This window comes from Cicer arietinum, chromosome 4 (genome assembly GCF_000331145.2).
Source record: "Cicer arietinum cultivar CDC Frontier isolate Library 1 chromosome 4, Cicar.CDCFrontier_v2.0, whole genome shotgun sequence".
Lineage (NCBI taxonomy): Eukaryota > Viridiplantae > Streptophyta > Magnoliopsida > Fabales > Fabaceae > Cicer > Cicer arietinum.
Genome location: NC_021163.2, coordinates 48674154 through 48691523, shown reverse-complemented (window position 1 = coordinate 48691523; position 17370 = coordinate 48674154). Strand labels below are relative to the sequence as shown.

The following is a 17370-nucleotide window of genomic DNA, read 5'->3' as shown; positions in this document are numbered from 1 at the left end:
AAAATACATGTCTAGAAAAAGCCACCAAATTTTGAGCACAAGTAATGACTTCACATATATTTGTAATTTAGAAGCTAGGTTTTTTATCATGTACTTTGATTTCGTAGTGGGCTAATCCTCATAGCCTGTGACATTATTGTATGTTCTAGTTCTATAACTTTATAATCGTTTCATTCAATTTTTGTTTCCAATTTTCTTATCACTGGAATATGAACAAAAGATGTATGTATATATCAAAACAGAAACTACATAACATGACAATATCAAAAGCAAAACTATTTTCCTTTCATAACATGACAATATATGAAAGTTGTGTATAACATCTATAACTAAAATACAGCTATAGAATATAAACCATAAGATAGTTCTATCTATAATCAACTTTCCAACAAATTTTCTTCTGAGCTAGCTGTCAATCGGCTCAGAACTCTCGCCCGGTTCGATAATTGTTACACCGATGGATCGACGTAATTGAAATCGAAGAGCGAGAGTCATGACTTGAGGAGAACCTTTAGAATTTGGTACTGTCCATATGCTCCCTTGCATTGACTAGACCAAAAACAGTACAAAATCAATGCAGAGAAATTTTTTATACAGAAAACAGAACCAGCAAATTTTGTAGTTTCAATTACAAATATAGCATACTACTTAATCTTTGATATTTCATGAATCTTGAACAAATTTGAAAATCTAGTAAAATGAATAATCAAATTAGCCAACAAATCTATTAATGAAATCTATCTAGATTATAGACAAATTATATCTAGATTATGTATTTAATCGAAATTTTGCAAGTGCTTTTCCTAAAACATTTCAATTTTATAAGATCAGACTTGAAGATTTTGAAATGCATTCCAAAATTTTGTGCCATGACAGAACCAATGTTATAGTGAAGCAATGCAGAAAATAGCTTTCAACCAAATTTTTTTTGAAGTATTATAATTTATATATGACATGTCAATAAAGATGAAAATCATTGTCTAAATAAAATTATGAGCCATACACAACAAACGTTATATATCATATTCACCTGGATTATCTTCTTGCAAATGTCGAAGCTCAATCTTTCCTCGAACCTTTCGTCGAACGCCCGATCATCAATAAGCTTCTTACCTGCAAGCTGCCCTGAAGAAACTGATGTCTCAAATTCAGAATCATTACAATTGATTCCAATCTCAAATCTAATATACACATCATTAGACGAGCTCGGTCTCCACGTTGCCCGACCTTGATCGCTTCTTCCTTGATTTCCGCTCTCAGCGAAAACTCGAAACACAAGAGTCCCTCCACCATGGTTACTATCAATTAGTTTCCCAACCATATGCAAAATCACTTGATAAACCCTTTTTTCATCACCTATAACATAGTAAGGCAATGTCTTATCAACATCAACCTTAAAACCAAAACCTTTACATAAACTCATACACTTAGCAAGACAAGCTGCTTCTCTTATCATTCCATGAAAATCAAAAGATTTCATCTCCAAAGGAAATCTTCCATTTCCACTATCCTTATCCGAGTCGTCCATAGCATCGTTCATCAAGTTCGATAAAACTTTTGTCGTCCTTACCATCGAATTCACTATAAGATTTTGCTCTCTCTTCAAATTTTTGTCTTGCAGCATTGAAAGAAAACCCATGATGGAATGCATAGGTTTTCCCATTCCATTACTCATGACTTTTTGAAACGCTGCTCTCGCCTCGCTCGCCATTATAGCCTTCCTTTTTTCATTCTGTAATAGATGATTTTGGTCTTCTAATTTCTCTCTCATAAGCTGCGATTCCTCGAGAACCGCAGCATGAGAAAGAGCAACAGCTACCTGATCAGCAACCACCTCAACTATCTCCAACTCCTGATTACTCCAAATTCTCACATCTCCACTATGCATTACCAAAACAAGTATTGCGTAACACGCCTCACGAGGCGTGTCACCATTGAAATTGCTAACTCGAAGCATTGGCATTCGGATCGCAGCAACTGCGCCTGCATCACAAGAAGTCCCACTACTCGCACTAGCAAGCCTCGAAGAACAATTAATTACATTAGCTCCATCATTTCCCTTAACTCGAACAACATCCGGATCATTCATCGATATCGAAGAGCAAAAAGTCCTCCCATTCAATTCATGAGTGAGATTCATCTCATTTTTATCATCATTAGGCATCCAAACCGCGCAGTTCTGCAATCCTAGAGTCTCCGAAAGTTCAACCAAAGTAGTATACAAAATCTTATGCCTATCAAGCGATTTTCGAATCTCTTGAGTAAGCATTCTAACATGCATACCAGCTTCATTTTTCTTCATTATCATACCAACTTCTATTCCAAGCTCCTTAGTCTTAATCTTCAACAAAAACTCTCTGAGCTTAACTTTCAAAAGTAAAGGAATGAATGTCATAAGAGTTATTGTAGTTGCACATGAAACCATAGCAGTAAGCACTTTTAACACAGTGAGTGTAACCATGAGTTGAAAAGTGTGGGGCCCATAAGTCCAACTATTCAACAAATGTGTCATTCCACAAAGTACAATGAAAGCAATGAATTGAAAAAGGACCCATTTGAATGGAATATTTGAACAAGTGATGAAATAAATAAGCTCAATTGGGATTGAGAAGTATGCAACAGCAATGAAGAAATCACCAATTTTTTGACATTCTAGAATGTTCTCAATTGTCAACCAACTTGTTTCATCATCACAATTGTTGCATTTGGAATATCCATTTCTTGTTGTTGCAGATACACACAATAGGAGAAGGAACATTAAGAATCCAGATGATGTTGATTTCAACATTTTTGATTCAATATTTCAACTTCAATGATATTATTATATCCCTGTCATTATCATTACAGTTAAACAAGATAAATATTCAAATTCAGTTAGATCCAAATCATAGAAAACAGAACACTGTGAGATTCCAAACAGATAAATAAATAATAATTCAGAAATATAAAAAAAAAATCAGAAGCAAATAGGAAAAGCACAAGAAACCTATAAATCTTCACACAAATAAAATTACCAAAATATTTATCTCTTGTAATCTAAAGTTTTATAATCTTATTTGAATCCACACACCCTCTTCTCGATGAAGGTGATATGAATCAGTGAATAACACAGTGCTATATTTTCATCAACTATATTCAGTATATAAAAATAAAATAAAAAATATTTGGTATGAAAACCCACCCTCCCAACACAAACATACAAATCATTGGGGAAAAAATAGAACATAGTCCAAAAAGATTCACTACCAATAAAAAAAATTAAAAAAATAAATTAGGTACCAGTAATGCAGACCAATTTTAAAAAAATATATATTTTCAGAAACACACACCCCACAATTTTTTTTATAATAAACAAATAAATGAAACCCAACCCAGATTTTAATCACATATTTTGTTTAATCAGATCTTAATATTGTTATACTTATACTATTGACATACCAAAACTTAATTAAAGACACATTGCACTTAGCCATCAACCCAATCTTCCCAACTTTTCTTCTGCATCAAACCAAACACTTATCTGCCATCCCCACCCATTACTTTATACATTAAACAAGTGCAAGTGCAACCCCTTCATTGGAAAGAACAAAAAGAAACCAATTTTAACTTATATCCCTGTTACAAAATTTATCATTGGATTGAAAATTATTATCCCATATATCATGACGTCTTAAATATTTTGAGGGTCTTTTTAATCTTAAAAATTAATCTGCTAATAAAAAAGAAAATGTAATTTTAATAATTAAAAAAAAGGTTAAAATATATTTTATTCGTTATATAATTTTAAATTTTTATTTTTAGTTTCTATAAATTTTGTTTTCACTTTTAATCTCTATTTTGAAAAGTTTATTTTTATAAAAAAAATGATATTTTTAGTCCTAGTAAAACTAAAAGAGAGAATAGAAGTAAATACATTTTTTTTAGAGAATAAAATTAAGAAATCGTAATTTTATAGAAATTAAAATATATTTAACACAAAAAAAATCACTTTCATTTAATTTTTATTTAATTATATTATAAAAAGTAAAATAAAAATTAGGACCCTGATTTAATGTTTGGGCTGCAGGCCCTAACATAGATCATGTATATATTATGTACTTCAAAATTAAGTCTCATAATTAAAGGAATTATTTTATGTGTATTTCATTTATATGTTAAATGATTTTAAATTAATGTTAAAATTTATAGACATAATTAAATTATAACAATTTTCAATTTAATGATAAATTTTATAATACTTTCAACCACAAATCTAAATCATTTAGACACCTTATAAAAATGCACATTATTTAATTTTTAATAATAATAATAATAATAATAATAATAATAATAATAATAATAATAATAATAATAAATTATTTTTTCATCTCTACTTTTTTCCATTTGTGAATATTCGATTGAATAATAATTTGTGGTTGTAATCATACAAGTATTATTTTATTAAATTTGAGACCAGATTGTAAAATGATGTTAACCTTATATATAGAGCCTACCTGACTTTATGAGCAGAAATTCAGCAACCTCGTACAATGTAACTCAGTGGAACAGAAAGTGGAGTGAGCGATCCTTTATGCGGAAAAAATGGTAGCTTTTATAATCTACAGAAAAAAGAACAAAATTTAGAGACACTCTGAAACAGAAAGGGAAAAAAAAAAGTTATATTAGTTAAGGTATTTATATGCATGATTTTAAATTGCAACTGTTAAATCTTTATAATACATTAAAATACAGGTTCTCAAGACAGTTTTTTAATTTTTGTTGAATAAAAAATTTTAATTTCAAAATTTGAATCATTTAATTCTAATTAGAAGACTTCAAATTTGTAGAGTCACCACTTGTGATAGCACGAAATACAGAGTCGTTATGTGATAGTTGGTAAAGACTCTAAAATAATAGTGATTATAAAGTGTGTGTAGTAATCCTCATGATTCATTCATATAAGTTGTGATTGAATGTTTTAAATAAAGGTATATAAACAATTTTTTTAAGGTTTAATTGTAATTTTAGTCTATCTATTCTTACAATTTTAGTCTCTCTATTTTTACTAATTCACGAAATTGGTCTTCCTATTTTAAAAGTCGACAGTTTTGGTATCTCCTTCCAATTTTTTAACTAAAAAATGACGATGTGATATGTTTTAAATAATATGACATATGATACGATAATGTTAAATGATTAACAACCATGAAATTGGAATAAAACGCAGTAAAAACTTAACTTTCAACTTCAATTTTTTTCTTTATATTTTTAATTTAATTAATGACATACGAATAATAAATGCATCTAGATGGTTCTATATCATAAAATTGTATGTCATATCATTAAAAATATGTAAACTTCATATTTTTTAATTTAAAAATCTGAAAGAGAGACAAAAACTATCAAGTTTTAAAATAGATGAATCATTTACATAAATTGATAATAATAGATGGACTAAAATTACAATTAACTTTTTGTTAACGAATGGAATTAGATATCAATCGATAGAAATAACATTCCAAGTATATTGGCTCTCAAAATTACCCTTATGTACGCTAATAAATTTATTAAAAAATTATAAACAAAAAAGCTTGAAAATTAAACCAAAATCCAAAAAACAAACACAATAATTTTTAAGTCACTGAAAACGACGAATAACATTTATTGACGTTGTATCAAGGACTATGACATGATTGCAATTAAGCGCAAGAGAAATGTTATTTAAACACATTTTTAAACACAAATACAAATACAAATACTATCATATACTATACATATGTGACCCCCACACAATCTATTTCTTCTTTTACTTTCTCTCCTTTTTATACCTCTTTTTTCACTTTTTTTTTTCTTCCTCTACAAAAACAAACTCCACACATTCATTTTCCCTTTCTTTCATAATTCCTCTCTTCCTTTTATTTACTGATTTTAATTTTGGATAAACATTAGATTAGATAGAAACATCATGGTTTTCTAAGGAAGATGAAGAAAAATAGAAAGAAAAAGAAAATCAAATTTTTAATGAAGTAACTTGAACAACCTTATCACTTCCCTTATAAGGTAACTTCTTATCTTCTTTTTTCCCACAATGTTGAGTTTCAAATTTTTTCTTTCATTCATTGATGGGGTTGTTTACTTGTCTTGTTTACTTTAATTTGTTTACTTTAAGAAGGTGTTGTAAAATATGCATAGAATCATCTATTGAAGCTATCGAAAGTAACACATTGGTCCGTGTTTGAATTTATGATCGAGTGTGTGGTTGTATTATTATATGTAAGATTGTGTTAACTTATTATATGTTGTTGTTCAGATTGGAAGTAATACGTCATTCTTGGATCTTTTGTCACAATTCAGCACAACTATGTGATAAAATGTAAATATTTATTTTTTTTAATCAATTTTGTCACTTTTTTTAATGACATTTTGTTGCAACAAACAGTCAAGTAAATGGATTGTATGATAATCATGTACGTGGTTTATCACTTTTGTCACTTTTTTGTATGACAATTTTGTTAATGGATTTGAACATAATGTTTAGTCATTCTTATCAGACAAAATATAAATCTGGTTAACGACTTTAAGAACAATGGTTAATGTTGTGAACAACTTGGTTAATGGATTTGAACTCAAAATTTTGGCATTCTAACCAGACAAGATATAAACCTGGTTAATGACTTAAAAAACTATGGTTAATTTCTTGCACAACTTGGTTAATGGGTTTGAATAGAAAGTTTGGTCATTTTTATCAAACAATATAAATCTGGTTAATGGCTTTAAGAAGCATGGTTAAAGTCGTGAACAACTTGGTTAATGGATTCAAATTGAAAATCTGGGCATTCTAATCAAACAAAATATAAATCTGGTTAATGACTTAAAACAATATGGTTAATTCATTGCATAACTTGGTTAATGAATTTGAACATAAAGTTTGGTCATTCTTATCAGACAATATAAATTTGGTTAATGACTTTAAGAAATATGGCTAATGTTGTGAACAACTTGGTTAATGGATTCGAACTGAAAATTTGGGCATTCTAATCAACAAGATATAAATATGGTTAATGACTTAAAAAAATATGGTTAATTCTTTGCACAACTTGGTTAATGAATTTGAATAGAAATTTTGGTCATTTTAATCAGACAAAATATAAATCTGGTTCATAATGCTCACTAATTTTTGTTCATAAAAATCAACAGCTAATTCACACTAATTTTTAACCATACATAATTGGAGACTAACAACATCTAATCAACACTAATTTTTAACCATACATATTTGTTAATAAAAACATAAAGAAAGAAAAAAAGAGGCAAAAAGTGTGGTTCAAATGCCATCAACTACATCGCTATAGAGAGCCTCCTACAAATTCAAAATATGCCAATAGCACACTTATTTTTTCTTCTTCTTCTTTTCATCCGGATTCACAAACGTACTTTGATTGGCTACACTTTTAACTCGCTACCTTGGTTTATCTTTCATTCTCGTAATTATGTTTGACGTTGGTTTTGCTGAATTGTTCGCGTCAGGCTCACCTGTTGACAAAATGTATTTAAATTATATCATAACAAAACTACAACAACACCGCAACATATATAATTTATTACTTACCAACAACATTTTATGCGACTTCATCCCCAACATTCTCAATAGGGGTACTTACTCCCACCTCACCTATTGATAAATAGTATGTTATTAACAAGTCCAATTACACATCATAAATATTTGATCGACAAAAAAATTCTGAAAATACCTACCAAAAGGGGGCATTCAAATTCAATCTAATAATCATTTGAATCAACAACAATGTAATCTTAAAAAATCCTCAAACTTGTTAATGAATTAATTAAGATACTAATCTTGTATTGAACTACAATGATATCCATAAACAGCTACCAATTTAAAATTTAAGGTCACATAAAACATACTAAAATTCCATTATGCAGCTTGAATTGAACAATAAATGAAAGAACATACCAAAAAAAGTAATGAGCAACAGGCAAAGGAAACAAAAACAAAACTATAAATCTAGCTACCGTAATCATCAAACGAAAAAACAAGATATTTATTTTGCTTCAAAGGGAAAAGTGGAGTAGAAAAAAAGAGGAAAAAATAATGAAAGAAAAATCGGCCTTTGAAGAAGAGGAAGCGATGAGAAACCCTAATTCAAAATTAGTAAAAAAAAACCCTAAATCAGTAACTAAAAACCAAAATTCCTAAACGAAGAAGAAAAAAAAAGTATACCCTAAATCAATAACTAAAAACTCTAAATTGAATAAAACAACAATCATACAAAGAAGCAACAACAATGATAGAGATAAGTAAACTTACAATGAAAACACCCAACAATCTATAACTATCGCACAGAGAAGACGACGAGCGGTGACGACTGAGAAGGAAGAAGATGAGACGGACTAAGGAAGAATTAAGCGACAAAAATTGCTCGTGTGACTCGGAATTAACCTTTCTCAGTGGAAGACAGGAATATTGATGGATTTCTACGAAGCATTCAGGAACAAGAAGGAAGAACAATATAAGGATTTTCTGAAGAAGAGAAAGTGTTTTCTGAGAAAGAGAAAGAATTTTCTAAAAATAACTAATAAAATGACTAAATTGGTCCACATTCTTACGTGAGGAGTTTTTGGACCTAAAATGTCTTTTTACTAAGAAATTTTTTTCCTGAAAATCAAATAGTTATATAAAAAAAAATAATATTTATTTATATAGGTCTACTTAATTTAATATTATTTTTATAAGATAATTAATGTTTAAGAATATCTAATATCTAATATTTAATATGGCTAAAAAAGAGAAATAGTATTCAATATTTAATGTTATACTACTATTATAATTCAAGCAAATATATTATTTACTATTAAACAATTAACATATATTATATATGTCATAAACATTAAGAAATAATATATTTTTATTTATCATGAAATTATAGGGTCTAATTATTCTTTTCAATTTATTTTGGGGACAGTTAGGGTCCAACTAATATCAGTTTTAAAATTTCACGTTAATGGTATTCTTCAATTTTTAACTATTGATATTTAAAATTAGCATATAAATTTAAAAAAAGTGTTAAAAAATAACCGCTGTTAGCTAAGAACAAATTATTTGAAAAAATATGAGTTTTAATTTTAACTGAAATAATTATTAATCAGATTTTATTTGTATCTCGACCAAATTTCATATTATTAGAGTTTCCATTAGAAAACATAGGGATAAGACCTAAAAAAATGTATAAAGTGAAAAAATTTATAAGTTAATTAATAGGCTAAATATCACCCATGGTTCCTTAATTTAATTTCAGTTAACGTTTTAGTCATTTATCTTTTTTTTTTTCTTCGCGATTTGGTCCTTTATTTTAATTTTAAGTGACAATTTGATATTTTATGTTTTAAAATGTGAACAATATTATACTTATTTTTTGCAAAAATTCATAAAAAATTTCAAACAAAACTCATAAAACTAATTATCATCCTCAATATAATGTAATTTCATCAAATTCATAACTTAAATCTTTAAATAGACTCATATTTTCATCTCCAACAACATCAAATAAAGAATGATAAATATGAGTTTATTTGAAGATTTGAGTTACGAATTTGATTAAATTTATTTTATATTACAAAATATAATTAATTTTATGGATTTTGTTTGAAAATTTTGATGAATTTTTGAATTTTTGTAAAAAAAAGGATAACTTTGCTGACGTTTTAAAACATAAAAGATCAAATTGTCACTTAAAATTAAAATAAATGATCAAATCGAGGGAAAAAAAAGATAAAGGACTAAAACGTTAACTGAAATTAAGTTAAGGGATCACAAGTGGTATTTAGCCTAATTAATATATAAGTTGAATTAAAATATATATCTTTATTTAACCTCATAATATTTTTCATTAATTGCATTTTAGATTTCAATTTCCAAGTTTTCTCTCCAATGTTTAAAACATAGTTTTCTTTCCAATAATAATACTGTCCAAAAAATGTTAATAAAATATCAACATTGCCTATTCTTTAATATAAGTTTTTCTTTTTTAAATAAATTTTTTTCCTAAATGCAGTATTCATTTCAAATTATATGTTAAGATTATTATTGCTCATTTTCTTCCCAATATTCACTATAAAATTTATTCTTTTATTAGATGAAATTTATGTGAATTATATCCCTTTAAAAATGGATTTCACATAAAGTGGTGGAATCCCCATAAATTTCATTCAATAAAAGAGCAACTTAAAAAGAAATTTTTGTTAGCACTTTTATTTATAAGATAGTAGGTTAGAGTTAAGAACACACATATAAAAAAACATTTTGGGCTATGTGTGTGTGAAAATAGTAAAAGAAATTACAAAAATACTAGTGCATTTGTACAGGTCCGCATTATTACACGTAAATTGAATATTTTAACTTAATCCAATTAAATATTAATTTTTAGAAATAATTTTAATGGTGGAATAAATATAATAAGTCGGATGTTTTTAAGTTCTAGTTCAACGGAAAAATGACAATATTGTTAAATAATAAATCAGATGTCTTTAAGTTCCAGTTCAATAGAAAAATATCAATATTGTTAAGTTGAACGTCATATTTCAAATTTGAACTTAAAATCTCATAGCATAGCTGCGTGAATTAATTATGATTGTTTTTATCATCTATTTTAAAATTTAAAAAAAATATATAATAAGACAGCAAAAAAAATAGTTAGAAACATGATTTTCAGCATAAATTACACTGATCATAAATATAATAATCTAGAATTCATACAAGGACAAAATGAATAGATGATCATGCAAAATGGAAATTGAAATGGAAATGAAAAATGATCAGATATGGACATTTAAAGTGAATAATGGGTTAATTACACATTTCACTTTTACCTAGTCGATCAATGGAATACCATATTTGAGAAGTTGAAATGAAAATATAAAAAATGACCGGTTTTGGAAATTTAAAGTGAATGAGTTAATTACACATTTCTGTCTTACCTTGTTGATCAATGAAATGTCAATATTTGAACTAATTTGATATGTAATAAATATTTGTTGTGTAGTATAGTTTTTCTCGCATTTTCATCAAATAGATATTCAAAGGACACAATTATTTATACATTTATATTTTATTTAATTGACCCTAGATAAATCTTTTTAGATAATTGATTATGATTAACATTCATTTTGTGTGATTTCTACAGGAAATTATAGTTAATGTATCATACACATATTGAAATTATGTTTTACTATAAAAACATCCTCCTCAAATAGTGGATACATGTATACTTTATTTAATTTATCAAAATTACTAATTATTTCTTAATTAATTTATAGTTTATCTGTTAAGTATTATTTTTCTAGAATTCTCCATTATAAAAAATATAAATATATATTTAGGAGACACACAAATAATTAAATATACATTTCTTTTTTATAACTAATTGATGGTAAATGAACATATTTTAGTTAATTTATTAGTAACAAATATTTGTCTCGTGTATAATTTATATTATGAATTATAAATAGTGTATTATAATTTTCTTTAAGTTTATTTAAAAAATAGTCAAGAGATACACTAAAAATCGAATGCATATTTGTCTCTTAATTAATTGATCAGTGAATGACCACCACTAAACTAATTAATTTGCAATTAATATTTGTCTAGTGTATAATTCATACAATAAATTATAAATAATTTAATAATTTATATAGTTATCCTATATATGATTATACATAAAACTAGTAAAACACCCGTGTTCACGCACCGGTTCGTGCTGAGATTGTTTACAGTTGAAGTCCGCATGGTATAAGTTTACACAATTTAATATAACAATTAATTAAGTAAACTTAAGTAAGAACAGTAAAATTTTAAAAATTAATTAGTTATATGAGATATAGCAACAGAAAATATTGTACAATAGGACTATTAATATAATTGAATTATGGAACACAAATAAATATGCAAACATAAAGATATCATAAATAGATACAGAAACATATATCTTTATACCAACTTAATTACATCATCATAACACAGTACAATTGATAGTATTTTAGAATGTAGCAAGAGATTCGTGCTAAAAAAATACAAATTTTAACTAACTTTCTGTGTATTTTTTATAATAAAATCAAATTAATATATGATAATTATATTCTTATTTTTATTTAATATTCTTTAGTGATATATATACGTTTCGTATATGAATTTGCACGCTCAAATGATTTTTTAGTAATCATTTCCAGAAAAGAAAATACACGTGAAAAAATTGGAAAAAATAATATATTTAAGTTATTATAATTGTTCTCATTTTACTTTAAATTGGCAAAGCAAATTTATCTGTATATGAATTATATGTTTCAACAACTTTTAAAAATAGTTTTTTTAAAAAAAAAATATGAAAAAATTGAAGTGTGAAAATTTATAGAGATTGTACTACATTTTAACTAATATTTGTCACAAATATTTTTCCATGTATGACTTTTATAAATATTTATCACAAATATCATGATCTTAACGATGTCGGAAAAAAAAAACTAATTTTAACTAATATTTGTCACAACTTTTTCGTGTATGACTTTTACAATAAAGTCAAAGTACTATGTTATAATGATCCCACTTTTCACCTAGAAGATTAAAAAAAAAATATTAAATTTAATTAATTATTTAGTGATAAATATTTGCTTCGTATATAAGTTATACGCTTCAGCAACTTCTTTAGCATTTCATTTCCAGAAATATTCATGTGAAAAAATCAAAGTGTGAAATATTAGTCATTGGATTATAATTTTTTTTCATTTTTTATGTCAATGGTATTAAAAAAATTAATTTTAAATAATTCTCTCATGTATGGTTTAGATAATATAATTAAATTAATATATTATAATTTTTCTTATTTTTATTTAAAAGATATTAAAAAGAAAACTAAATTTAACAAATTGTTTAGTGGCAAACATTGGTATGGTGTATGAATTGTACCCTCCAACATTTTCTTTAATGACTCATTCCCATAAAAATTAATGTGAAAAAATCAAAGTATGAAAAAAAATTTATAGTCATTTATTTATATGCTTTTTTTTTTCTTCCAATTTTATGTGGATGATGTTAAAAAAAAAAGAGCTTTAACTAATTTTCCTAAGTATAGTTTTGATAATAAAATCAAATTAGTATTAAGAGGATAGTGTGGGAAATTAATGGTGCTGAGGTAGAAAATTCAATATTAAGAGGATAAGAGTTTGATATAAGCCTAAATGCCTTTCAGCTAGGGTTGCCTCAAACATTTCATTTGAGGTTTATGTATTATATTTCATTTCATTTGAGGGCTGAATTTTGTTGAGGGTGCATAGAGGATAGGAGTAGGAGTTTGGTGTTTAGTGAGGGGTTCATATGGTGTTGGAGTAGCTTCAGGTTTAGTTATTTCATTACCACTACCACTATCAAAATTAATAGGAGAATGAATAAGCTTAGTAAAGAGATTTACCTTTTGTCTCTTCCTTAAGATGATGCTAGCTACATCCTCATTGGTGTTTTCATCATCTTCTATTTCCTTTAACACGAATGATATCCTCATTGCCCTTTTCCTTCTCTTGGAAAAGGGAAGTAGGCCGAAGACATGTCTTGACTAGAATGATACATCCTTATGAGTGTCTTGACTTCCACTAGACTGTCCTATGAGTCGTTTAACTTCATTGCTTGTTTTTATGCAGTCCTTGGCAACAATGAGTTGCATTTTAATAATATTTTAAATGTTGAACACGATTGTAGAGGAAGATACCAAGTGCTCATCTTTAACAACTCCTCATATTTTAGACCCTTAAAAGGGGAGTCCTCATTAGAATAGCTATTATGATTCTCGAGTAGGGGTAGTCTTGAGTATGCCTGACTTGGAGGTGATGATACAAGACCTTATGTGCTCAAGTACTAATTTTGGAAATTTGTCTTGATCTTATGGGAGATGTTCCAGAACATAGGAATTTAAATGAACTGAGTTAAAGTTGACCTTGGGGTCTTCAAAAGAGTTCCTTCTTGATGTTAGAGGACCCAAATATTGATTCATATTCAATTTCAATTAGCACGCCTTCATCCACTCATTTAGTCATAACAACAATGATTGGTTGAGTAACTTTGATAAGAAGCCTTAAAACCACACTTGAAACTTCTCCATCTTCATTTGCTCATCCAATACTAGCAAAATCTTCAATGAAGTCAAACTTCTTCTCAATGAGATTTGCGAAATCAATTTGAAGCTCATTTAGAGTATCAAGTTGATACATATTATATGCCATAGTGGGTGCATAAGAAGAGGTACCGAGGACAAAAGAAGATACATAACTCGAAGCCATAGAAGAATTTAGGAGAACTTCAGTGAGGTTTTAAGGTTTGAAAAGTGAGGAAAATAATACGTGAGAGTAGTGAGTGACTTTAGTTTTGGTGTTTTTGATAAAACGTTTGTATTTCTACAAGTGAATAAGAATAAATGTCTTGCACGCGCTAATACATAAAGACAACATGTGTTAGAAAATCATAGAACTCACACACTTTTCAAGAAAATTAATCATATCTAACATAAATTGAATTTTAAGCGATTAGAGGCAAAGGCAAAATTCAATACATCAGAGGAAGCATATATATGTTTAACCGACAATTTTGTTTTACCAGAAGAATAGGCACACAAGGAAGTTAAATTTGTCTTTAGCTAGAGGTTTTATAAAAATGTATGCTCATTGATGATCAATGTGAAAGAAATTAATGATTAAAATAACCTTCTAGATGTACTCACTTATGAAGTAATGTTTAATATCTATATGTTTTTCTCATAGAAGATAGAAATGTCACTGTCATTAATTTTGAATTCTTCTAGTTGATGTTTCATCCACAACAATTGAGTACTGGATCTGACTACTGAAATATATTATGCTCCAATGGTAGAAAAAAAAAATGTTCCTTATCTCTTGCTTGACCAATAGATCAGATTTTTACCAAGAAAAAAATTGTTTTCTCTAGTTGTGTAGATGAATGTCATTTTTGTTCTTGTTAAGAAATAATTATAAATTAAAGTTACTGTAATAATTTTATTAAATTATTCTTTTTGATAATTGGTGTTTTTCATTATCAAAAATGATAAGTTGATCCTAATGTTTTTGAAATGATGTCTATAAACGTATTAATTAGAGGGTACAATTGAAAAAATTAATAACCAAATGTTATATTAAAAACTAAAAATAACATTCTTTTTGAAACAACATTCTTTTGCTAAAATGATATTCACTATAAGACGGGAGAAATATTTTTAATTCAGAAAGTTCATATTGCTTTCGATATAAATATAAATTATTTTTTTTCGAAAGAACTTAGATTCATAATCCATACACATTAAATATAGAGGAAATCAGTATCCTGACTTTGAATCTACTACAAGACTATTTAGATATAAATTTAATAATAATAGTAATAAGGAAAATTTTAATTTATAGGTTTTATTGCAGTTTTAGCCCCCTATTTTAGACGAATCACGAAAGTAGTCCCTCCATTTTGTTTCTCCTCTCTTTTGGTCTCTCAAACAGAATTTTGGTCAAAAACTTGACAAAATGTCATTTTTTTAAGCCACACCACACCATTTATGATCATAGATTTCAAGTACAATTGTTGCACCACGAGATCTTGAGGCATGGTGTGACTTAAATAAACGCAAAAAAAATGAAAGTTTATCAAATTTTGGACTAAAATTCTGTTTGGATAACCAAAACTGGGGAGAAATAAAATGGGGGAACTACTTTCGCGATTAAGCAAAAACAGGGGGGGATCAAAACTACAATTAAGTCTAATTTATATAGTTATCCTTCTCATATTATGTAACAATTTTCTAAAATTATCTTTATTAAATATTGAATATAACAATTATTATGGATGCACACTTTTTCTGAAATAAAATATATAAAAAATTAGAGAAATAAAATATAAAAAAATTATTAATAGCTTTTCATCTTAGGTTATATTTTTTACTAGGTTGGGGTATTACATATTGGTGTTTGGGGTATTACATATGGTGACGGTCCAAATTCCATTTTTATGAATAAGGTGAAAGGGGCCCATAAATGAAAGGGTTGGTTATGAGAATCATTAGGAACCATGGAACTACATCCTTTTTCATGTCAACAACAATTAAAGTACAGTTAGGTAGCGGTTGTTTGAAGTGGAGTAATAATCAAACAATCTTTCTGCCTTAAAAATCTAGTTGATTACTTCAGATCCATCAAATCATGTCATTAATAGTTGCCACTTTGATTTTCATGTCAATATTACCGACCATTGTGGCAGGAGATGAAATCATCAATGCTATGTTTTAGAAATTTAACAAATGGTACTTAAGAAAATTTTGATCTAGAGAGATTGTACTATTTATCAATGAATAAGTACAATCAATATTCTTGGAATTGAAATAACAATGGTTGTTAGCATGCAAGCTAATTCTTAATAGAAATACAACAAAAGTAAAGAAATTCCTATAAAGCTTTTCAACACATGGGATAAATAGACTTACTCTAAAAGTTGGTTACGCCTTTGGATGGAGTGTGACTCTTCGATGGTGATCCAATCTTATTCCAATTCTAATCTCGTATCTTGGAAGTTGAAGATTAGATGATTGAATTGTATAACCCTTACAAGACAAATACAGTTCCACGTCTCTCATATTTATAGAGAAGACAACATGTGTGTTGACGAACTTACTAATGTGAGTTTTTACACTCGTTGTTTTACTTGGTGGGATTTGCCTCATCGTTGTATTTGGAATGACTTTAACCGCAATCGGTATAACATTATCTTTTATCGTTTTGAAATATTGATTATTATTATTTGAATTTATGTTTATAACACTGTAAGTTTGTTTCGGAAGTCGATCTATTTTTCTTTACAATTTATACCCATTTTGGTCACTTACTTTGTGATTAAATGTCATTTTAGGATTTTGTCTTTTTGTAGAGTTTACCAATAACTCGGATAATTCGATATTGTTTAGAGTCGTTTTTTGGAATTTGGGGAAATATACTTTTAGACACCTCAGTTTCGTGGATTATGATTATCCTTGGGTTATCCCTAATTCGTTGTTTTGTTATTTTTGGACTCATGATACAATATAGGTTTTTTTTGGGCAAGTAGGGTTATCGACGAACTATTAGAAGGTTATAAGTTGTTGTCTGCAAGGTGTAAGCAATTACATACTTTTATTCCTTTGATTGTTAGGCTGCATTTTAGTAACTCTTGAGTTAATAAGATAATGTAATTGTGTTTTAGGTGAAATATGTGTTAGAACCAAGTTGGTTTGAAGAACAATGACTCTCAAGTATTTTGTGAGAACAATTTATGTTTTAATGAATTTGTTTAAGTGTGTAGGA

At 27.5% G+C, this 17370-nt stretch overlaps 1 protein-coding gene across 2 annotated transcripts; it reads right to left on the bottom strand.

Moving 5' to 3' along the window:
• Positions 1 to 229: 229 nt before the first annotated feature.
• On the bottom strand, positions 230 to 3563 carry LOC101490390 (ethylene receptor 2-like). Of its 2 annotated transcripts, XM_073367183.1 has the most exons (3): positions 3439 to 3563; positions 1031 to 2829; positions 230 to 549 (listed from the first exon to the last, which is right to left on the bottom strand). In XM_073367183.1, exons 2-3 carry the CDS (start codon positions 2786 to 2788, stop codon positions 406 to 408), a joined length of 1902 nt encoding a protein of 633 aa, XP_073223284.1. In that variant the 5' UTR covers positions 2789 to 2829; positions 3439 to 3563; the 3' UTR covers positions 230 to 405. The 2 variants fall into 2 exon arrangements, with proteins under 2 accessions (XP_073223284.1, XP_004497828.1); XM_004497771.4 differs by lacking the exon at positions 3439 to 3563 and having other exon boundaries at positions 1031 to 3245.
• Positions 3564 to 17370: the final 13807 nt, after the last annotated feature.

Excerpts from the sequence above, each read along its gene's own strand:
- LOC101490390 (XM_073367183.1), bottom strand. The coding sequence starts at position 2,788 with ATGTTGAAATCAACATCATCTGGATTCTTAATGTTCCTTCTCCTATTG. Across the intron at positions 550-1,030 it reads TTTGCAAGAAGATAATCCAG|TCAATGCAAGGGAGCATATG; the intron begins GTGAATATGATA and ends TTTTTGGTCTAG.